The sequence below is a fragment of the Stegostoma tigrinum genome, chromosome 33 (genome assembly GCF_030684315.1).
Source record: "Stegostoma tigrinum isolate sSteTig4 chromosome 33, sSteTig4.hap1, whole genome shotgun sequence".
Lineage (NCBI taxonomy): Eukaryota > Metazoa > Chordata > Chondrichthyes > Orectolobiformes > Stegostomatidae > Stegostoma > Stegostoma tigrinum.
The window spans coordinates 26,449,421-26,473,448 of NC_081386.1; the positions used below are offsets into that span (position 1 = coordinate 26,449,421).

The 24,028-nt window shown below is 45.5% G+C and overlaps 1 protein-coding gene across 3 annotated transcripts in view; it reads right to left on the bottom strand.

Moving 5' to 3' along the window:
- Nucleotides 1-339: 339 nt before the first annotated feature.
- Nucleotides 340-24,028, bottom strand: part of wdr93 (WD repeat domain 93) — a 58,987-nt gene continuing 35,298 nt past the window's right edge. The window contains exons 11-17 of one of the 3 annotated variants that reach the window (XM_059639344.1): nucleotides 22,805-22,894; nucleotides 20,475-20,606; nucleotides 20,143-20,320; nucleotides 18,123-18,180; nucleotides 15,417-15,573; nucleotides 10,025-10,199; nucleotides 340-974 (exon numbers count right to left, since the gene is read on the bottom strand). In XM_059639344.1, coding sequence (XP_059495327.1) covers nucleotides 875-974; nucleotides 10,025-10,199; nucleotides 15,417-15,573; nucleotides 18,123-18,180; nucleotides 20,143-20,320; nucleotides 20,475-20,606; nucleotides 22,805-22,894 — 890 coding nt within the window. In that variant the 3' untranslated portion in view covers nucleotides 340-874. Of the gene's footprint in view, nucleotides 975-10,024; nucleotides 10,200-15,416; nucleotides 15,574-16,060; nucleotides 16,693-18,122; nucleotides 18,181-20,142; nucleotides 20,345-20,474; nucleotides 20,607-22,804; nucleotides 22,895-24,028 lie in introns of those variants that run through there. The other 2 variants (XM_059639343.1, XM_048562740.2) reach the window with 2 other exon arrangements.

Genomic DNA, 24,028 nt, shown 5'->3' on the forward strand with positions numbered 1-24,028 from the left:
CCTCTTGTGACTTAGCAACTTGCTGGATAAATCTGTTCAGCTGCCATATTGCTCTAATATTGAGAGAAGAGCATGCACGTTTACCTTGGCCACATCTTTTCCCACTGCTACAAAATTTATAAACGTAAACTTATCCAAAAATAATTCTCCGCCAGTAACTTGGAACCTCTTCCAGCAAATCCAGGCAAATCTTTAGTAAATGTAGTGACATTTTAACCTACCCACTACAAACTCTTTAGATTTTTACTTTAGATTATTAATGACTGCACTCAACAAAGCTTCTTTAAATTTAATTTATGCCACATCAGAGATTTTGTTCAAATGCACTTTTATTCAGTTGTAAAGTAAGAAGTCCCCTGGCAGACTACTAGGTAATAGCTCTGCAATAATGGTCAATTGTACTCCAGGCATGAGTCAATGGCAGGAGACAAAACTTAAAAAGGAATAGGATATTCAGGATTATAATTTATTAAAAAGAGACAGTTGCAAAACTCTGTTGCCAGTGAAAAACATCACTAGACAAATGGGCAGTTACACATAGGATTCAAGTGACCCTTAGCGTCAGCATTAAACCTTGCACAATTATTCCCACTATTTCAAAATGATGCAATTGATGCAAATTTACCTGTTGTCTAGAGGTGCAGCATTTGATGCATCAGTATATAGAGTTGCAGAGGAGCAACACAAGGTTAACTGTTCCCCCAATCCTTCTACAGTCTGTATAACTTCCAATTTCAGTTGCTTTGGATTGACATTTCAAGTCTGAAAGCTTCATTTTAGAAACCATTCAGCAAACACAACAGAATGAGAAATCCTTCACTGTTATATCCCAATCTCTTGTGATGTTCTTCCTATTATACTGAATGTGTCATTTTTATTTAGCTTCTCTTCTTTCATTGACTATTATGGCATGGTGCTGAAGCTGATTCCAACACTTTGTCATTTCTTCATTTCTGCTCTTCAGAGAATTCAATCTTAAACACAATATGAAAATCAAAATTAAGCATAAATTAGGCAAACAAAAGAACATCTCAAAAACAAACATAAACTCAGAAAGTAAATGGACTGGGCAGTTTAACAATAGAATCCATTGTGAGTTGTTAAGTTGAATACAAGATTGACATAGTCATAGAAGACAGTGCATAGCTGCGGAAGGGTGATTTTTCTGCATAGAGTTCTGTGAACAGTGATCTTCTGCAAGGATCAGAGATGGGACCTCCACGGTTTGTAATATAATAAATGACTTAAATGAAAATGTATCAGAGATAATGGGAACTGAAGATGCTGGAGAATCCATGGTAACAAAGTGTGGAGCTGGATGAACACAGCAGGCCAAGCAGCATCTCAGGAGCACAAAAGCTGACGTTTCGGGCCTAGACTCTTCATCAGAAAAGGGGGATGGGGAGAGGCTTCTGAAATAAATAGGGAGAGAGGGGGAGGCGGATCGAAGATGGATAGAGGAGAAGATAGGTGGAGAGGAGAGTATCGGTGGGGAGGTAGGGAGGGGACAGGTCAGTCCGGGGAGGATGGACAGGTCAAGGGGGCGGGGTGAGGCTAGTAGGTAGGAAATGGAGGTGCGGCTTGAGGTGGGTGGAGGGGATAGGTGAGAGGAACAACAGGTTAGGGAGCCGGGGACGAGCTGGGCTGGTTTTGGGATGCGGTGGGGTGGAGGGGAGATTTTGAAGCTTGTGAAATCCACATTGATACCACTGGGCTGCAGGGTTCCCAAGTGGAATATAAGTTGCTGTTCCTGCAACCTTTGGGTGGCATCACTGTGGCACTGCAGGAGGCCCAAGATGGACATGTCGTCTAAGGAATGGGAGGGAGAGTTGAAACGGTTCGCTACTGGGAAGCGCAGTTGTTTATTGCGAACCAAGCATACATGTTCTGCAAAGCGGTCCCCAAGCCTCCCGTTGTGGCTTCCTCTACATTGGTGGGCTGGTATGTGAGGACGAGGGGGATTCTCTTTTGGTGGTTATTGCCTGGACCTTCTCCAACACATCCGTCCCCTTCCCAGACCTCTCTGTCTCCATCTCAGGCAATCACCTAGCAACCGACATCAAATTCAAGCCCACCGACTCCCACAGTTACCTGGAATACACCTCCTCCCACCCACTTTCCTGCAAAAATTCCATCCCCTATTCCCATTTCCGTCGCTTCTGCCGCATCTGCTCCCAGGATGAGGCATTCCACTCCCGTACTTCCCAGATGTTCTTGTTCTTCAAGGACCACAACATCCCCCCTGCAGTGGTTGAGAACGCCCTCAACCGTGTCTCCCCACATTTCCCGTAACTCATCCCTCACACCCCGTCCCTGCAATAACCGCCAAAAGAAAATCCCCCTCGTCCTCACATACCACCCCACCAACCTCCAGATACAATGCTTCATCCTCCAACACTTCTGCCATCTACAATCCGACCCCACCACCAAAGACATTTTTCCAACCCCACCCTTGTCTGCCTTCCGGAAAGACCACTCTCTCCGTGACTCCCTTGACCGCTCCACGCTCCCATCCAACCGCATCACACCCAGCGCTTTCCCCTGCAACTACAGGAAGTGCTACACTTGCCCCATATCTCCTCCGTCACCGACATCCCAGACCCCAAGATGACTTTCCACATCAAGGAGATGTTCACCTGCACATTTGCCAATGTGGTATATTGCATCCATTGTACCCGGTGTGGCTTCCTCTACATTGGAGAAACCAAGTGGAGGCTTGGGCACCACTTTGCAGAACACCTCTATGCGGTTCGCAACAAACAACTGCACCTCCCAGTCGCGAACATTTCAACTCCCCCTTGCACTCCTTAGACGACATGTCCATCCTGGGCCTCCTGCAGTGCCACAATAATGCCACCCAAAGGTTGCAGGAACAGCAACGTATATTCCACTTAGGAACCCTGCAGTCCAATGGTACCAATGTGGATTTCACAAGCTTCAAAATCTCCCCTTCCCCCACTGCATCCCAAAACCAGCCCAGCTCATCCCCGCCTCCCTAGCCTGTTCTTCCTCTCACCTATCCCCGCCTCCCACCTCAAGCCACACCTCCATTCCCTACCTCCTAACCCATCCCACCCCCTTGACTTGTCCATCCTTCCCAGACTGACCTATCCCCTCCCCACCTCCCCACCTCTACTCAACTCTACAGGCTCCATCCCCGTCCCTTTAACTTGTCTGTCTCCTCTCCACCTATCTTCTCCTCTATCCACCTTCGATCCACCTCCCCCTCTCTCCCTATTTATTTCAGAACCCTCTCCCCATCGCCCTTTTCTGATGAAGGGTCTAGGCCCGAAACGTCAGCTTTTGTGTTCCTATGATGCTGCTTGGCCTGCTGTGTTCATCCAGCTCCACACTTTGTCATCTCTATAAATGAAAATGTAGGTCATCTGATTAGTGAGTTTGCAGACGACAGGAAAATTGGAGGAGTTGTGGCTAGTGAGAAAGGTTGTCAAGGATACAGCAGATACAGATAAGTTGCAAAGTTGGTTGGAGAAATGGCAAATGGAGCTTAATATGGACAAGTGTGAAGTGATGCTTTTTGAGAAGTCAAATGTAAGGGGAAAGTATACAGTAAATGGCAGGACCGTTCGGAGTATTGATATACAGAAAATCTTGAGGTGCAAGTCCATACCTTAAAGATCAGGTGGGAAAACTTACCGATGCTTCAACGGAGGCTGCACTGAGGATGTTACCGAGCATGGTAATAAAATGTCTGCGAAACAAGAAACCAGCTCGGCAAGCAAACCAACCTCAACAACCTCAAAAGTCTATAGCTCCCTGAAAGTGGCAACACAAGTGGACAGTGGTAAAGAAGGTGTACAGCATGCTTGCCTTCATTGGTCTGGGCACTGAGTATAAAAGTCAGCAAGTCATATTGCAGCTGTATGAGACTTCAGTTAAGCCACATTTGGAGAATTGTGTGCAGTTCTACTTGCCACTCTATAAGAAAGATGTGGAGTCCTTGGAGAGGGTGCAAAAGAGGTTTACCAGGATGTTAAAATAGTATCAGAGATAATGGGAACTGCAGATGCTGGAGATTCCAAGATAATAAAATGTGAGGCTGGATGAACACAGCAGGCCAAGCAGCATCTCAGGAGCACAAAAGCTGACGTTTCGGGCCTAGACCCTTCATCAGAGAGGGGGATGGGGGGAGGGAACTGGAATAAATAGGGAGAGAGGGGGAGGCGGACCGAAGATGGAGAGCAAAGAAGATAGGTGGAGAGGGTGTAGGTGGGGAGGTAGGGAGGGGATAGGTCAGTCCAGGGAAGACGGACAGGTCAAGGAGGTGGGATGAGGTTAGTAGGTAGCTGGGGGTGCGGCTGGGGGTGGGAGGAAGGGATGGGTGAGAGGAAGAACCGGTTAGGGAGGCAGAGACAGGTTGGACTGGTTTTGGGATGCAGTGGGTGGGGGGGAAGAGCTGGGCTGGTTGTGTGGTGCAGTGGGGGGAGGGGATGAACTGGGCTGGTTTAGGGATGCAGTGGGGGAAGGGGAGATTTTGAAACTGGTGAAGTCCACATTGATACCATATGGCTGCAGGGTTCCCAGGCGGAATATGAGTTGCTGTTCCTGCAACCTTCGGGTGGCATCATTGTGGCAGTGCAGGAGGCCCATGATGGACATGTCATCAAGAGAATGGGAGGGGGAGTGGAAATGGTTTGCGACTGGGAGGTGCAGTTGTTTGTTGCGAACTGAGCGGAGGTGTTCTGCAAAGCGGTCCCCAAGCCTCCGCTTGGTTTCCCCAATGTAGAGAAAGCCGCACCGGGTACAGTGGATGCAGTATACCACATTGGCAGATGTGCAGGTGAACCTCTGCTTAATGTGGAATGTCATCTTGGGGCCTGGGATGGGGGTGAGGGAGGAGGTGTGGGGACAAGTGTAGCATTTCCTGCGGTTGCAGGGGAAGGTGCCGGGTGTGGTGGGGTTGGAGGGCAGTGTGGAGCGAACAAGGGAGTCACGGAGAGAGTGGTCTCTCCGGAAAGCAGACAGGGGTGGGGATGGAAAAATGTCTTGGGTGGTGGGGTCGGATTGTAAATGGCGGAAGTGTCGGAGGATAATGCGTTGTATCCGGAGGTTGGTAGGGTGGTGTGTGAGAACGAGGGGGATCCTCTTGGGGCGGTTGTGGCGGGGGCGGGGTGTGAGGGATGTGTCGCGGGAAATGCGGGAGACGCGGTCAAGGGCGTTCTCAATCACCGTGGGGGGGAAGTTGCGGTCCTTAAAGAACTTGGACATCTGGGATGTGCGGGAGTGGAATGTCTTATCGTGGGAGCAGATGCGGCGGAGGCGGAGGAATTGGGAATAGGGGATGGAGTTTTTGCAGGAGGGTGGGTGGGAGGAGGTGTATTCTAGGTAGCTGTGGGAGTCGGTGGGCTTGAAATGGACATCAGTTACAAGCTGGTTGCCTGAGATGGAGACTGAGAGGTCCAGGAAGGTGAGGGATGTGCTGGAGATGGCCCAGGTGAACTGAAGGTTGGGGTGGAAGGTGTTGGTGAAGTGGATGAACTGTTCGAGCTCCTCTGGGGAGCAAGAGGCGGCGCCGATACAGTCATCAATGTACCGGAGGAAGAGGTGGGGTTTGGGGCCTGTGTAGGTGCGGAAGATGGACTGTTCCACGTAACCTACAAAGAGGCAGGCATAGCTGGGGCCCATGCGGGTGCCCATGGCCACCCCCTTGGTCTGTAGGAAGTGGGAGGAGTCAAAAGAGAAGTTGTTGAGTGTGAGGACGAGTTCCGCTAGGCGGATGAGAGTGTCGGTGGAGGGGGCCTGGTCGGGCCTGCGGGACAGGAAGAAGCGGAGGGCCTTGAGGCCATCTCCATGCGGAATGCAGGTGTACAGGGACTGGACGTCCATGGTGAATATGAGGTGTTGGGGGCCAGGGAATTGGAAGTCCTGGAGGAGGTGGAGGGCGTGGGTGGTGTCACGGACATAGGTGGGGAGTTCCTGGACCAAAGGGGAGAAAATGGAGTCCAGATAGGTGGAGATGAGTTCGGTGGGGCAGGAGCAGGCTGAGACGATGGGTCGACCAGGGCAGGCAGGTTTGTGGATTTTGGGAAGGAGATAGAAACGGGCTGTGCGGGGTTGGGGAACAATGAGGTTGGAGGCTGTGGGTGGGAGGTCCCCTGAGGTGATGAGGTCATGAATGGTGTTGGAGATGATGGTTTGGTGCTCGGGTGTGGGGTCATGATCGAGGAGGCGGTAGGAGGTGGTGTCGGAGAGTTGGCGTCTGGCCTCGGCGATGTAGAGGTCAGTACGCCATACTACCACTGCGCCACCCTTGTCTGCGGGTTTGATGGTGAGGTTGGGGTTGGAGCGGAGGGAGCGGAGGGCTGCCCGTTCTGCGGGGGAGAGGTTGGAGTGGGTGAGAGGGGTGGAGAGGTTGAGGCGGTAACTGCCATCGAGACATTAACCGCCTCAACCTCTCCACCCCTCTCACCCACTCCAACCTCTCCCCCGCAGAACGGGCAGCCCTCCGCTCCCTCCGCTCCAACCCCAACCTCACCATCAAACCCGCAGACAAGGGTGGCGCAGTGGTAGTATGGCGTACTGACCTCTACATCGCCGAGGCCAGACGCCAACTCTCCGACACCACCTCCTACCGCCTCCTCGATCATGACCCCACACCCGAGCACCAAACCATCATCTCCAACACCATTCATGACCTCATCACCTCAGGGGACCTCCCACCCACAGCCTCCAACCTCATTGTTCCCCAACCCCGCACAGCCCGTTTCTATCTCCTTCCCAAAATCCACAAACCTGCCTGCCCTGGTCGACCCATCGTCTCAGCCTGCTCCTGCCCCACCGAACTCATCTCCACCTATCTGGACTCCATTTTCTCCCCTTTGGTCCAGGAACTCCCCACCTATGTCCGTGACACCACCCACGCCCTCCACCTCCTCCAGGACTTCCAATTCCCTGGCCCCCAACACCTCATATTCACCATGGACGTCCAGTCCCTGTACACCTGCATTCCGCATGGAGATGGCCTCAAGGCCCTCCGCTTCTTCCTGTCCCGCAGGCCCGACCAGGCCCCCTCCACCGACACTCTCATCCGCCTAGCGGAACTCGTCCTCACACTCAACAACTTCTCTTTTGACTCCTCCCACTTCCTACAGACTAAGGGGGTGGCCATGGGCACCCGCATGGGCCCCAGCTATGCCTGCCTCTTTGTAGGTTACGTGGAACAGTCCATCTTCCGCACCTACACAGGCCCCAAACCCCACCTCTTCCTCCGGTACATTGATGACTGTATCGGCGCCGCCTCTTGCTCCCCAGAGGAGCTCGAACAGTTCATCCACTTCACCAACACCTTCCACCCCAACCTTCAGTTCACCTGGGCCATCTCCAGCACATCCCTCACCTTCCTGGACCTCTCAGTCTCCATCTCAGGCAACCAGCTTGTAACTGATGTCCATTTCAAGCCCACCGACTCCCACAGCTACCTAGAATACACCTCCTCCCACCCACCCTCCTGCAAAAACTCCATCCCCTATTCCCAATTCCTCCGCCTCCGCCGCATCTGCTCCCACGATAAGACATTCCACTCCCGCACATCCCAGATGTCCAAGTTCTTTAAGGACCGCAACTTCCCCCCCACGGTGATTGAGAACGCCCTTGACCGCGTCTCCCGCATTTCCCGCGACACATCCCTCACACCCCGCCCCCGCCACAACCGCCCCAAGAGGATCCCCCTCGTTCTCACACACCACCCTACCAACCTCCGGATACAACGCATTATCCTCCGACACTTCCGCCATTTACAATCCGACCCCACCACCCAAGACATTTTTCCATCCCCACCCCTGTCTGCTTTCCGGAGAGACCACTCTCTCCGTGACTCCCTTGTTCGCTCCACACTGCCCTCCAACCCCACCACACCCGGCACCTTCCCCTGCAACCGCAGGAAATGCTACACTTGTCCCCACACCTCCTCCCTCACCCCCATCCCAGGCCCCAAGATGACATTCCACATTAAGCAGAGGTTCACCTGCACATCTGCCAATGTGGTATACTGCATCCACTGTACCCGGTGCGGCTTTCTCTACATTGGGGAAACCAAGCGGAGGCTTGGGGACCGCTTTGCAGAACACCTCCGCTCAGTTCGCAACAAACAACTGCACCTCCCAGTCGCAAACCATTTCCACTCCCCCTCCCATTCTCTTGATGACATGTCCATCATGGGCCTCCTGCACTGCCACAATGATGCCACCCGAAGGTTGCAGGAACAGCAACTCATATTCCGCCTGGGAACCCTGCAGCCATATGGTATCAATGTGGACTTCACCAGTTTCAAAATCTCCCCTTCCCCCACTGCATCCCTAAACCAGCCCAGTTCATCCCCTCCCCCCACTGCACCACACAACCAGCCCAGCTCTTCCCCCCCACCCACTGCATCCCAAAACCAGTCCAACCTGTCTCTGCCTCCCTAACCGGTTCTTCCTCTCACCCATCCCTTCCTCCCACCCCCAGCCGCACCCCCAGCTACCTACTAACCTCATCCCACCTCCTTGACCTGTCCGTCTTCCCTGGACTGACCTATCCCCTCCCTACCTCCCCACCTACACCCTCTCCACCTATCTTCTTTGCTCTCCATCTTCGGTCCGCCTCCCCCTCTCTCCCTATTTATTCCAGTTCCCTCCCCCCATCCCCCTCTCTGATGAAGGGTCTAGGCCCGAAACGTCAGCTTTTGTGCTCCTGAGATGCTGCTTGGCCTGCTGTGTTCATCCAGCCTCACATTTTATTACCAGGATGTTGCCTGGGTTGCAATCTATTAGCTATAAGGAGAGGTTGGACAAAGTGGGATTGTTTCTGCTAGAGCACCAGAGGCTGAGGGTGTGACCTGATACATATACAATTATGAGAGGCATGGATAGTGTGGATAATCAGAATCTTTGGGAATGTCAAGTACTAGGTGGCAAAGGTTTAAGATGAAAGAGGAAAAGTTTAAAGGAGGTAGGGGAGGAAAGTTTTTTGAGAGAGGGTGTAGGTGCTTGGAACATGCTGCCAAGGGAGGTGGTAGAAGTAGATATGATTGCAATGTTTAAAAGGCATTTAGACAGTCACAGGGTCAGGGACAGTCGCAGGGAAGAGAAGGATACAGACCATGTATTGGATGGTATTAGATGGAATTAGTTTAGAATGGCACCATGGCACAGACACAGTGCGCTGAAGGGCCTGTTCTTGTGCTGCAACACTCTACAATCTATGTTCCATATGACAAAAAAACTCAGGCAAGGTTCAGATTCCATCACAGGCAAATATATTCATTTGCTGGATGTGGGTGTCACTGACTAGACCACCATTTATTACACATCCTTAACCATTAAGAGTCAACGACATTGCCATCTATCTGAGTCACACATATGCCAGATCATGTAAGGACCGCAGATTTCCGTCTGTAAGGACACTTGAGAGCCAGATGGGTTTTCATTGCAATTGACAGTGGTTGTTATTAAGGAACCTTTAATTATAGAATTTTATTGAATTCTAATTTCACCATCTGCCATGTTGGGATTTGAACCTATGACGTCAGAACATTACCACTACACCACCACCTCCCTATAATGTGGTGCTCGCTAATCTCAGTTGGGCTAGCAGGGTCACACTGAAATCTGTTTGAAAGGAAGGAGGAAAGAAAATATCAGTTATTATTTCTTTTGCACCTGATCGTCATCTTTTATCTGAAGTTGTACGTAAGCAGGGATAGGCATGGTGTGGCTGTTGGGTGTTGGGTGTCCTCCTCTCCATTATTCCCACTCCCAAGATTCCCAATACAAGGTTCGCTTTTTTACATGAAATATAGCTATTGGGACAACCAAAGGATGGTCAGTGCCTGTGAAGCCATAGACTATCGTGCACTTCCGGTGGGAAGGAATAAAATTCTAAAAATGTCGGTACTACTGTCCTACTTGCTGTAATATTCATCTTAGACCATAAAGACTGTGAGAAAATGTATTCTTTAAGAAATTGAACACTGAATTATTATGTTTCTTTGGTCTTTATATTTTTCTAAAACGAATCAGCTTACCTTTCCTGCAGAAAATGTTCACATCTTACTTCCCAAGTATTCTGTGAAGAAGGCTGTAAGAGCTGTTTTTCCTTTGTACAACTGTCTAGTGAGAAAAGGAAGAGCAAGGAGAAGGCAAATAACGAGTTTCTGTTTTCATTCCCATTGGGGGAGTCTACACCCATCCTTTTATCTCCTGTAAGCAACACAGAAACATAAAAATTGGAACAGCAGTAGGCCATTCAGCCCTTTAAACCTGCTCTGCCATTCAATATGATCATAACTGATTATCCAACTGAGTAACCTGTTCCTGCTTTCTCCCCATATATTTTTATCCTTTTAGCCCTAAGAATAATATTTTACTTCTTCTTGAAAACATTCATTGTTTTGGCCTCAAATGCTTTTTATACCAGAGAATTCCACAGGCTCACCATTCTCTGAGTGAAGAAATTTCTCATCTCAGTCCTAAATGACCTACCCCATATCCTTAGACTGTGACCCCTCATTCTGGACTTCCTAGTCATCGAGAACATCCTTCCTACGTTTACCCTGTCTAGTCCTGTTGAAGCTTTATAGGCTTCTGTGAGATTTTATCTGCCATTCTTTTAAATGTCATTGAATATGGTCCTACCTGATCCAGTCTCTGCTCTTATATTAGTCCTGCCATCCCAGGAATCAGACTGGTAAATCTTCTTTGTACTCCCTCTATTGCCAGAACATCCTTCCTTAGATGAGGAGACCAAAACTTCAAACAATACTCCATGTGTAGTCTCGCTAAGGCTCTGTACAACTATAGCAAGATACCCCTGCTCCTGGAATCAAACTTTCGGCTTATTCAGTGCCTACTGTCCCTGCATACTTTCTTGAAGGACATCCACTTATAATTGCACCTCGTCCTTTCTCAATCCATTGCCATTCAGATAATGATCTGCCTTCCTGTTTTTGCCCTCATTCTGGACTTCATAGTCATCAAGAACATCCTTCTTACGTTTACCCTGTCTAGTCCTGTTGAAGCTTTATAGGCTTCTGTGAAATTTTATCTGCCATTCTTTTAAATGTCATTGAATATGGTCCTACCTGATCCAGTCTCTGCTCTTATATTAGTCCTGCCATCCCAGGAATCAGACTGGTAAATCACTTCACCAGTTTCAAAATCTCCCCTTCCCCTACTGCATCCCTAAACCAGCCCAGTTCATCCCCTCCCCCCACTGCACCACACAACCAGCCCAGCTCTTCCCCCCCACCCACTGCATCCCAAAACCAGTCCAACCTGTCTCTGCCTCCCTAACCGGTTCTTCCTCTCACCCATCCCTTCCTCCCACCCCAAGCCGCACCCCCAGCTACCTACTAACCTCATCCCACCTCCTTGACCTGTCCGTCTTCCCTGGACTGACCTATCCCCTCCCTACCTCCCCACCTACACTCTCTCCACCTATCTTCTTTACTCTCCATCTTCGGTCCGCCTCCCCCTCTCTCCCTATTTATTCCAGTTCCCTCCCCCCATCCCCCTCTCTGATGAAGGGTCTAGGCCCGAAACGTCAGCTTTTGTGCTCCTGAGATGCTGCTTGGCCTGCTGTGTTCATCCAGCCTCACATTTTATTATCTTGGAATCTCCAGCATCTGTAGTTCCCATTATCTCTGGTAAATCTTCTTTGTACTCCCTCTATTGCCAGAACATCCTTCCTTAGATGAGGAGACCAAAACTTCAAACAATACTCCATGGGTAGTCTCCCTAAGGCTCTGTACAACTATAGCAAGATACCCCTGCTCCTGGAATCAAACTTACAGCTTATTCAGTGCCTACTGTCCCTGCATACTTTCTTGAAGGACATCCACTTATAACTGCACCTCGTCCTTTCTCAATCCATTGCCATTCAGATAATGATCTGCCTTTCTGTTTTTGCGACCGAAGTGATAACTTCCCATTCGTCCACATTATACTTCATTTATCATGCGTTTGCCCATTCACTCAACTCATCTCCTGTAACGCATCTCTGTGAACCTCACAGTTCACCCCCCAAATCAGCTGAGTCATCTGCAAACTTGGAGATATTACATTTAACGATAGAGAATTGTGGATAAAGACTGATAGATGAATTTCATACATCCAAGGCAATATTTTTGATTTTTGGATCAGGCACAGACCTCAGAGTCAAGTGCATATCTTGGCCTATTGTATTATGAATTGTCACCTGATCGTGATTTCTGCATTTTTTTATTCATTTGTGGGAGGTGCACATTTCTGGCTGGCCAGCATTTCTTGCCCTCTCTAGTTGCCCTTGAGAAGGTGGTGGTGAGCTTCGTTTTTGAACCACTGCAGTCCCCCTGCTGTGGGTTGACCCAAAATGCTATTAGAGAGGGAATTCCAGGACTTTGAACAAGCGACAGTGAATGAACAGTGATATATTTCCAAGTCAGGATGGTGAGTGACTTGGAGGGGAACTCGGAGGTGGTGGTGTTCCCATATATCTGCTGCCCTTGTCCTTCTAGATGGAAGTGGTCGGGGGTTTGGATGGTGCTGTCGAGGATCTTTGGTGAATTTTTGCAGTGCATCTTGTAGACAGTACACACTGCTGCTACTGAGTGTCAATGGTGCAGGGAGTGAATGCTTGTAGATGTACTGCCAATCAAGCGGGCCGCTTTGTCCTGGATGGTGTCAAGCTTCTTGTGTGTTTGGGGCTGCACTCATCCAGGCTAGTGGGGAGTGTTCCATCACACTCCTGACTTGTGCCTTGTAGATGGCAGAGAGGCTTTGAGAAGTCCAGAGTTTGAGTTGAGTTTCTGGTCAACGGTAACCCCCAGGATGTTGATTGTGGGGGATGGTAACACCAATGAATGTCAAGGGGCAGTGGATAGATTGTCTATTATTGGTGAACGTCATAGCCTGGTATTTGTGTGCCGCAAATGCCACTTGCCACTTGTCAGCCCAAGCCTGGATATTGTCCAGATCTTGTTGCATGTGAACATGGACTGCTTCAGTATCTGAGGAGTCACGGATGGTGCTGTACATTGTGCAATCATCAGCGAACATCCCCACTTTTGATCTTATGATGGAGGGAAGTTCATTGACGAAACAGCTGAACCTGGTTGGGCCTAGGGCACTGCCCCAAGGAACTCCTGCAGAGATGTGCTGGAACTGAGGTGATTAACCTCTCACAACCACGACCATCTTCCCATGTGTCAGGTATGACCCCATTCACCGGAGCATTTACCCCCTGATACCCATTGATTCCAGCTTTGCCAGGGCTCCTTGATGCCACACTTGGTCGAATGCAGCCTTGATATCAAGGGCTGTCACTCCCACCTCACCTCTGGAATTCTGCTCTTTTGTCCATGTTTGAACCAAGGCTGTAATGCCTTTATTAGCTAAATAGTGCCTCAAGGGCCAATTTGCTGGCCAATGAAGGTCAGTGGGCCCTCTGAGCTTGAAGCTCTCAAAGCCTGCAGGAAAGAAACAGAGAAGGCACCACCTCACTTTTGAGAAGGGTCCACAGCAATTTTAAACATTGTGAAATAGGAACTGAACACAGCTACCAGGCTAAAAACATGGAAGGAAAACCCTTCACAGGTTGGCCCTGTAGACATAACTTCAGCGAGACTGGCGGAGCAGCGACCTCAAACTCTGCCTGGAGCACCCGCTCTCTTGGTCCACCTCGGGAGGCTAAAGCTTAACACTGAAACAAAAAGTCTGGATTTTCCCTTAGAGTAAAAAGTTAGTGAAGTGTGTTGATTGACAAACTACCTGGCGTAGCTTGATAAAATCATTGGCATCTAATTTTGCAATTTCAGTAGACTCCAATATCTGGATTTTCCAAAACTTGTTATGACAGCTAGTCTCAATATCATTACTTGGCTGAGTTTCAAATGATCCAGAAACACTAACAGAGTCATAGAGTATGGAATCAGATCCATTGGTCCAAACAGTTCAAGTAGGCTATATAGACATTTTGTCTGATACTGTTAAGATGTCATCAAATTATTTGATATTGGCAGTGAAAACAGGGTTGTTTATTTTACAACAGATGGACCACTCAAGGTGTTTATATTATGTAAATGGGTTTCATGTTTGAGTTCTACTTGTTAGAATTAGATATTTTGTTACCATATGATTCCTGAGATCTGCCCACAGTGGATACCATTGTGACTGGATGAGGAGCATAAATCCTGGACTTCCCACGTAAATGAAGCAGTCCAGAAGGTGTAGCAATGCCTCTTCTTTCTCAGATGGCTCAGGAAATTTGGCATGTCCACAAGGTCCTTTACCAACTTCTACAGATACACCATTGAAAGCATAATGTCCACAGTCATGTCGGCCTGAAATGGCAACTGCTCTGCCCAGGGCTGCAAGAAACTACAGAGGGTGGTGTGCACAGTCCAGACCATCACGGAAGCCAACCCTTCCATCCATGGACTCCATTTACACAGTTCACTGCTGAAGGAAAGGCAGCCAACATTATGAAAGATCCATTGCACCCCAGTAATGATCTCCTACGACCTCTTCCATCAGGCAGAAGATACAGAAGCTTAAACACACGCACAAGCTTCTTTCCGGCCATTATCACACTGTTGAATAGAATCTAACCTCAAATAAAATAACCTGCAATATAACCTGTCTGCCATTAAGTCTTTTTGACCCGTACATCCTTTGCTTGCTGTGGTTTGCCTGTACCTCATAAACAAAGCCTTTCACTGTATTTCGGTACGCGTGACAATAAAAATCAATCAATAAGGGCACAAAACTGTCATGGGGCCATGGAAAGAGATGGAGAATATTGGGAACATGAGAGATATGAGGGGAAACATGGAAGTATGGTGGAATAGAGGTTAAACAGAAGTGAGTTTAAGGGCTAGAGAGTATAACAACCTTTAATACAACTGGGCTTTTCCAACAAGCCTACCTTGTACCTTACAAGCCTCTGTGCCTGCTGTAAACTGCCTTCAGAGGTGATGGACCTCACTCCCTCACACCATGGAACAACATCGCGCAAACGCACAACACCGCACCCCCCACCCCACCCACACCCCAACCCCCATCATCCTCACAGAACGATATTATTATAGACAGGACCCTTTGATAGAAGATGGATCTGTCAGATGGACCAATCTTTCTACTTCCTCTTGTCCTCTGGCCCTTGGAGTTTATTCCTCAGTTACTCTCCACCCCAGGCACCTCTGTTGCTCCTAAACAGTCCAGATTTTCCTATATAAGCAGTTTGCCTCATGTAGATCCCTTCTCACTTAACTAACAGGGTTAATCCAAACAGAAATTAAATTTCACTACTCAAATTAGAAATTTTAAACTACAAAAGAAAGGCTTATTTTGCCTGTGCAACACAATGCATCCAATTCCAAATAGCTCAACGTTTACCCAAGAAGAGCTTTAAACATAAAATTAACTGTGCATTTTTTATACCTTTAATGAAGAGAAATTTGCCATCTCTGTCAAAAGCAAACACTGGCTCCCATGATGATGCTATTACGTACGGGAAAGGCAAAATGAAGTGGCACAAAACATCCCCACCAGTGAAGTCAAACAAAGCTATTGTGCCCGTTGTAAAGATGAGTAGAAACTAGGAAAAAGAATATATAGATGTCTTCTGAGTAGAATATTACTCTCCTCAGTTCAAACTACAGTATGTTATCAAATGTTTGTGTTGTTTACCTCTTGTTTCTGTGCTAGTGATACCCTCACTATCTTGCTTTCATTGCTAATTGCTAAAAGATGCAAACTCTGCACGGAATTCAAATTGGAACCTTCAGGTTTGTGAACATAAGAGAAAGTTCATTGTAGAAAATGCAGAAGTAAATGACTATTGCTACTACTGCTGTGATGAAAGCAGTCAGATATGGAGCACAGGCACAAGAAACACGAGGTAGGCCACTGTTTGAAACAGCATTCTTGTGGCATTCCAACCTACTCTAGGAACACATGCAGAGAGTTTAACTTTCAGCTCCTCATGTAACAATATTACAAAGAGGCTTTGAAATCATTATTCAACTCACAAGGATTTTAAAATTGCTCTATGTGCTTGGCACATTTGTATGCAATTGCTGACTTTTCTGTTTAAACAGACTAATAACTTTTATTGTTAAGTGACTTCAATTCTACCTGTTCTATCTCCATCTCTGCAGTTTTTCACAAGTTGTCTTTGTTTTATAAATGTCTTATTTCTTTGATTTATTCTCACCATTGAGCTATCTTCTGTTTTCTGTACAAGGATCTCATAGATCACTTGATTCTTACTTGTTTGTAGGGGGGTGTTTTCTCCCATTGCTTTTCACTGTTTCTTTTTAAAAACCCTTCAACTGTAATGCCTCCAACCATGACATTTCACTGTTCTTTTTTATCACTTGTTTCAAATGAGCCAGTGCACCGGTTCCCTCACAATTCTGAGTTTGTCAGATTTATATCCATATTTTGTTTTTCTTTCAAATGTCCAGAATTTGCAACTTCGGGCCTTTTGTTTAAACCAGAAAAGGGACTAACATTATCGTGAGTCAGAAGTTCTTGATGGTCCACTCTGCTGCCAAATCAGTGCAAGACATCCATCCCCATTGCACTCCAGTCCTCACCATATCCCCTGTAGAAACACTGGGATTATTATCACAGAGGGAAGGGGTACTTGCATCATTTTGACATGGTCCTGGCCAGCTGCCCCTCTTCAAGGCAGGGATTTCTTTGCCATTCTCTAGACAGGAAGAAGAGGATGGATCATTCTGGGTAAAAATGCATTGTTGTCTGGCTTTAATTCACCCATGGTTTTATTCTGTTATACCATTCTAGGATATTATGAAAAGAGGTAGGATCTCTAGCAGGTTACATCATCTTACCACTGCCATCTCCTCTTCTAAATTCATCCTAAGCAGATGCAAGAAGCACCTGACTCCAGAATGTTTCTACATTAGATGGAGTGTAGCATCAATTGAACTAGGGCTCACTCTCAGTTTTTTCCTTCTTTCCCAATTTATCCTGTTTCAATGTGCTTTTACTGTGAACTTTTGGGCCTCAATGAATTATTCTCAATTATTCTACTTAAGTGTAGAAACAATTGAACATAGAATTAAAGTGTTTATTCATGGAATGTTTTTAACACTTGCACTCAAATCTAGATGCTACTTTCTAATAGGGACTTGCATTTTGTTTCTTTGACAGATAACACCTTCCATCTTTTTCAATTTTACAGCCATGTCACAGCACACTAATGTGTTTTTGTGTCTATGAATGATGGAGTGGAAGTAGTGGTTAACAATTTCCATATCCTGAGTCACTAGTTCTAATCTCTAGTTGAGGCAGATCATTCCCAAAGAAAAAAGATAGGAATAGACAATATTGGAATGTGGGTCTCCATCTCACGTGCATCTCAATCCCTGGAATCGAGAGAGGAGCAGTTATCTTAAGGAGGAGGTTAGTCTCTGTAAGGTTATTTAACATAACATGGAGCCCAAACAGAAAATAAAAATAAAATGCACTATCAGGTAGTTGTATTTTTAACATATCATCCTTTTTTCATTGTTTGTTTAAGAAGTATTTTAAATGTTTTAAAAATGCAATATCTGATAAAATTCCGTAAACGTTTCTGGCTTGAGTACTAATTATACTAGAACAGGTAGAAAACAAAGCGCCAGGGCATTAAGTGACCACTGAAAATAATATTCAAACGATTAGTCACCTACATGGGAAAACTGCAAAATAAAATGGTTTGCTTTTCATTGCACAAATTGTGTTGAAAGTGACAGATGAGGAAGGGAGAATAGTTTTGGAAAATATTTCAAATAACTCTGGGACATTTTTTTTCACTTTTGTTCTCAAGAACCTGTGATTATCAATCCATTACAATTAATGGACAAAAAAAACACATCAGTGTTGTCAGCACAGAATGAAACACAGAGCCTAGTGTACTGTAATTACAGCTATTGGTTTGCAGTGATTGAATTCATGCATTTATTATATAAGACTCCAGGAGTTATATTGGAGTTTGAAGTTAAATCCTGATTTCATCTATTGTCCCATGCAAATTGCAAATCCATAGCTGGACTGGTAAAGATTACTAGACTGTTGGCTGGGCTGGTAGAGATTACTAGACTATTGAGATGTATTTAAAACATAACAAGCACTTACCTTTGACAATTTTGGTACAAGTGCTACTCCACTAATGGCATTTCCTGGCTCTTCATTCCTGTATGAAAGAAAATGTGTTCTGGTTAGTCTTCACTGTAAAAACCTCAGAGCCAAGGTGTTTCACTGAATATTCATATGTTCATCACAGTATCAGCTTATCTGCCAGGCTCTGTTTATAGTACAGCTAACAAGGGAGCCACTTGCTTCCTGCCACCTGCTCACTGGTAGTCCTCTGCAACAATATGACCATGGATCTTGTTTTATTTCAATATTTGGGACATATGGAAGATAGCAATAGCAAGGCATTATATTGGAGCCGGAGCATGCTGTGCAACAGAATGATAGAATGTTAGATTCCAGCTGTAAATTTTGGCAAATTCAATTTTCAAAAACGGACAACCTGTATTGGGGAAATACTGAGGCAATTGTTGCAAAGTTCCACACTCTGTGGAAGCACCTCAGATAGATACAAAGACAGTGAATGGAATTTTCCTTCTCTCTGCTTGGTCATTAGTTTGGCTTACCATTTGGCCTTTTCCTGGCAGAGAAGGAAGCATAATTGTGAGAAAGATAAATACTCTCTCAATTAAGTAAAAGATAAACTTTATGAAAGATTTATCAATGCACTTTGATTGTGCATCCAATTAACCATCCAATAAAAACATGAAAGGCTGGAAGTACTCAAAAGATTAGGCAGTATCTGTAGACAGAAGGGCCAGAAGGTGTTATAGGTTGATGATCTTTCAGTAGAACGTTCAGCTGGGAAGGTCACTTACCTGAAACATTGAGTGGGATTTTTCCTTATGAGCCTTTGACCCCTGCTGCAGGCTCAAATGGGAATGAGCAACCCCAAGCATATTGGTAGTGTTACTAAACTTGAAATTTAGAGGCTTAAGTTAATATTCTGGGAAAGCGGTCCAAATCCCACCATGGCAGCCAGTAGAATTAAAATTCAATTGATAAATGTGGAATTGAAAGCTAATCTTAGAGGGCTGTCCGTGAAATCACTGTTGCAAAAATACATTTGATAATGTCAATTAGGGTAGGTATTATGCTATCCTCATTTCATCTGGCTTACATGTGATTCCAGATGCAAAGTAATGCAGCTAGCTCTTAGATGCCCTTTGAAATGGCCTAAAAAACTACACAGTTCAAGAATAATCAGAGAACAGAAACAAATGCTGGCCTTGTCAGTGACACCCACGCTCCTGGAAAAAAAAAAGAGGAAAATACAAAGCCAAATACCATTACAAAACACTATATTGGAACATTCACTTACCCCAAAGTCATCTATTACTGGCCAGAAAGTGGGTTCGCTAGCTAATCTGTTGAAGCTGGAGAACTACAGAGCCTTTCTGCTTGAAAACAGCAGTAATTTGCAAGGGAAGGTTAAGAGAGGGAGAGGACACTTCTAAACTGATGGTCCCTCCCTCTAATTTCTATGAAATTGAAATTAAAAATTATTTTTGTCAGGTCTCAGGCCTTTTGTTAGGGGAACTGAGATGGAAACCACCTGTACATGGAGGTCAGCAGCTATTGCTACACCCAGAGAGGCAAGCAGGCAAAGCAATTAATCTGCCTGAAGTCCTGGTCTTCTGGTCTGCTGCCAGGATGTCACCTGCAGGTAGCTAAACTGGACCCTTCACCTTAGGGCCCTGGAAGTTGACTAGAAAATCCACCCTTGCTACCATCACCACCCACCTCCACAAAATGGCTACAAAGGGATCAGAACAGCAGCTGTTGGCATTACTTTTAGTGACTGCACTAGTCTGATCTGGCTATAGCAGTGGTTGAAAATCATGCCAATTAACCCTTTCTCACTCCATTGAAACAACCTGGGTATTTTGAGTACTTTCTGCTTTTATTTCAAATTTTCAGTACCATAATATTTTGTTTTTTACGAAAGGCTGTTTCTGAGCACAGACATTGAATATTGAAAAACAACTTCATTGTTATCATATTTAAATAAGATTTTCTGTGTGGACCTTCAACTATCGCAGTTGTTTAAACTCTGACTCACCTCTCTCTCAATGTGAAGAGGCTGGATTCTGCATGTTTAGTCGCTGTTGCAAGGTAGGCCTCACCATTTTTGCAAGTTACCAATATATGAACTTTTCTGTATTCATCAGATAATCCAAAAGGAACACAAAAGTCGGACTCGAGAAAGTGCAGAGTCTGAATGATACTGTCTGTTGAAACTGATAAGACTGATATTGGAATGCCTGAAAGAACATAATTTTATCACAGAATGATCCAAGAATCAATAATTAGATCCAATTAAAATTTTAAATTAGGAGCAAGCTTCAGGTAGTTGGAAAATCCTGAATATTCACTGCACAAAAGTATAAATACCTAAATACAAATCCCAGATTGTGACTGTTCCATCTGCAAGGGCAATCACCAAGAGAGATGCACACATTTTCACAGCAGAACAAGTGATTGCAGAAGCATTGGGCCAGACAATGTCAGCTTTTGGTTCCAGTTCTGTAGGACAAATAAAACACAGAATTATCCTGATTATCCCATATTCCAGACTTTACATTGAAATCAAGATCTCAAAGGAAAGGCTCAAAAGTACTACAGACAATTATATTTTACTTTTGGGAATTAACAAAAGGTAAAGCAAAGGCCCATATAAAAGGATACCTGCAAGTTTAGAAATAGATAGGACAGAAATGGAAAATTGAGGGAGAGAAGTTTATTTTAAAATACATGAATCATGATGAGAGCAGGTAATAAGAGCATTGATTGTAACAGTCATCTATGGGTCAGCGGATGGCATTCCTAATTTGCAATTCTTAATTGCTGGGTTCAAGAGACACGCCAGCATTTCAAAGACTAATCTTGGTTGCTGCTGCAATACTGATGGAGTGCTGCATCATCGAAGTTTTTGTGTTTTGGATGAGGCACTAAGTCCAGAAGTCATCTTCTATTCATGTGGATTTAAAGAACCACAACACCATTCGAAGAAGACTAGCAAGTTCTCTACTTGCAGGGCTTTAACAGCAATTCCCATGGGAAACAATTCTATCTCAACAAACACAAAAGAAAGATCAACTGGCCATTCAGTTCATTGGGCTAAACCTTACACTTTTTGGTTACGTGCAGGTTATGCAGTCTTTTGGAGGGATTCTTGCTGCGAGGCCAAATGAGATTCCTAGATGTATCTTACTAAAGCCCCTCATTAGCTATCTACCCTGCAACTATCAAGTTCCTCATGTCCACTTATAGTTCCTAGAACAACTCAGTGTATTTAGACTGGTATCCCTTGCATCTGTGGCATCTCTGAGAGGCTGCTATGCACCTGAACAAACATTGGCAATCAACTGGCAATCCCATCGCTGGCAGGGTACAAAGTTATTCACTTTGTCTGCATTACACATGTGTGAAGCAATGTTTGCAAATGAACTGTAGGTGGAGTTCGTTAACCCATGCTTCATGTATTTAGCCCATCAATGTCCTTATATCCAGCAGACACTGACCCATCACTTTTGCCCATCAAAATGACATTCATTTTGTCCATTCTGTGGACAGAATCTTCAGGTATCCTCCCCAGAGCTTCCTTGCCTACTTTTACCTCACATGGACAGCTCATTTCAATCCATCTCCCTCAGTCAGCAGACCCAGCACAATGAAATTTGACCCCTCAACCCCAACAGTACACATTGATGCCCACTCTGCTCTTCTTCACTCCCCCTGTGCAGCTGCAAAGTGTCCCTCCTGCAGCATTTCAATGCTGGTTGCCAGTGTGCCCTGCAGTGTTGGTCTATGCTTTCTAAGTGGCCTTCAAATGTATCTGAGAAGAGTTTCATGATGGTCATGAGGTGCTGGCAAGTGTCAGACGCTAATGTCTGTGAACAAGTGGTGTGCGTGGTTGGTGCCCTTGCATTGTGGCCTGAGCTGCTGTTTGGTGCTGAGCAACATGGAGGCTTCTTGCAGTCAGCAGCAAGCTAAACTCACCAGGTACCCATGCTGACTGCCACGTTGAGATTTCTTATATCTAGCTTGCTTAGCATGTTTGGTAAGGCAGGAAGTTAAAGACTGATAAGGTGAGTTGGGCAATTGATAAGGCATTTAACAAGTGATAGTCTCCTTTAATTGGCAACTATCACTACAGAGTGAGATAACTTGCCTTCCCACTCGGCAAGAGCATAAAGAAGAGTGAGATGCTCCTAATGTCCAAACTGACCTCACTGGAATTTTCATCAAATCCTGCCACAAATGTCACCATTGTCTATGTCGCCCAGTTCTATGTGAACCCTAAAGCCAGCTGCTGAATCTTCCTACACAACAGAATTCACTAAATTTCAAAGTAATTAACTGTACATAAAGCTCTCACAGTAGAGGGGAGGATATACAATCATAGGCCTCTTAATTTACTCTAGACATTAAAAATATATGATATTCAGCAACAGAAAAGGCAGTTAGTTTTCCTCTTAAAAATGACTTTGGTGAAGAACTTTGAACAAAAGGTTAACTTTTATCAGTGTTTGATTCAATCACAGGTATTTGTCTAATATTGGGTAATTACATTGTTCCAAGCCCCTCGAAAAGAATCTATCCGTTACACAGTTCAAATTAAGTTTTTTTTTGTGTACTCTGGAGTCTCAGTTTTATCTGGACACCCTTTAAGTTATTAATTCACTCCAGAGCCCACTGCATTGTAGAGAATGATACTTTACCTATCTTTTCTTTCCCTACAGGTATTTTCAGTACATAATGGAACAGAATGTGGCTGCCATTCCACCACAAACATAAGGCATTGGGAATTCCTGGAAAGAAAATCAGAAAGTCATTTCACTAGGTCCATAATGCCATGTCCAAATTGCACAACTTATGTAATATAGATTCCCAATTCATTTTCTTTTCAAGCTTATTGCACTAATTCAAAGTATTATTTATTTCTGAATAAATATGCATAAACTGTTCTGTTGTTCTTTTTAATCTTGGAAATTGCTGGAAACACTCAGCAGGTCTGGCAACATCTGTGGAGAGAAATCAGAGTTAACGTTTTGGGTTGACTGACCCTTCGTCAGAGACTTTTCTTTTTAATCTTTCATTTCTCCTATCTGTTGTTTTCTCAATTGCTTCCATTTTGCCCTAATTTGATGGTCTCCTTCAATACACAAAATGCCCATTCATCTCAATAACTACTAATGCACTCCCTAAAAGGGTCAGTTCCTTCATGAAGAACATTGGCAAATTTATTTTTGGAGGATAACCTGACAGAGAATGCATTGTTTTGTTCAGACGACATACTTCAAAGTTTTGTATTTATGTTATTTCCCTGGTTGACACTGAACATTAATTTGTGAGTTACCATTAACCACTCGTTAAGGTGTGAGAGGTTGATATTAGGATCTTTTTCGTTCGTTCACAGAATGTAGGCATCACTGGCTTGGCCAGCATTTATTGCCCATCCTTAATGGCCCAGAGGATGATAAAGAGTCAACCACATTGCTGTTGGGCTGGAACAACAGATAGGCCCGGCCAGGTAAGTATGGCAAATTTCCTTTGTCAGCCACGTGGATTTCTATGACAATCAATAGTGGTTGCACAGTCACCATTTATTCCAGGTTTTTTTGTTAGATTCAAATTTCATCACCAGCTATGATGGGTTTCAAACCTAAGTCCGTAGAACATTAGAGATAACAAGGTGTAGAGCTGGATGAACACAGCAGGTAAGCAGCATCAGAGGAGCAGGAAAGCTGATGTTTCGAGTTTGAACCCTTCTTCAGAAATGGGGGAGGGGAAGGGGTCTCTGAAATAAATAGAGGCGGGGGAGGTAGATGGAAGATAGATAAAGGAGCAGATAGATGGAGAGAAGACAGACAGGTCAAAGAGGCGGGGGTGGAGCCAGTAAAGGCGAGTGTAGGTGAGGAGTTAGGATGGCAGTTGGTCAGTCA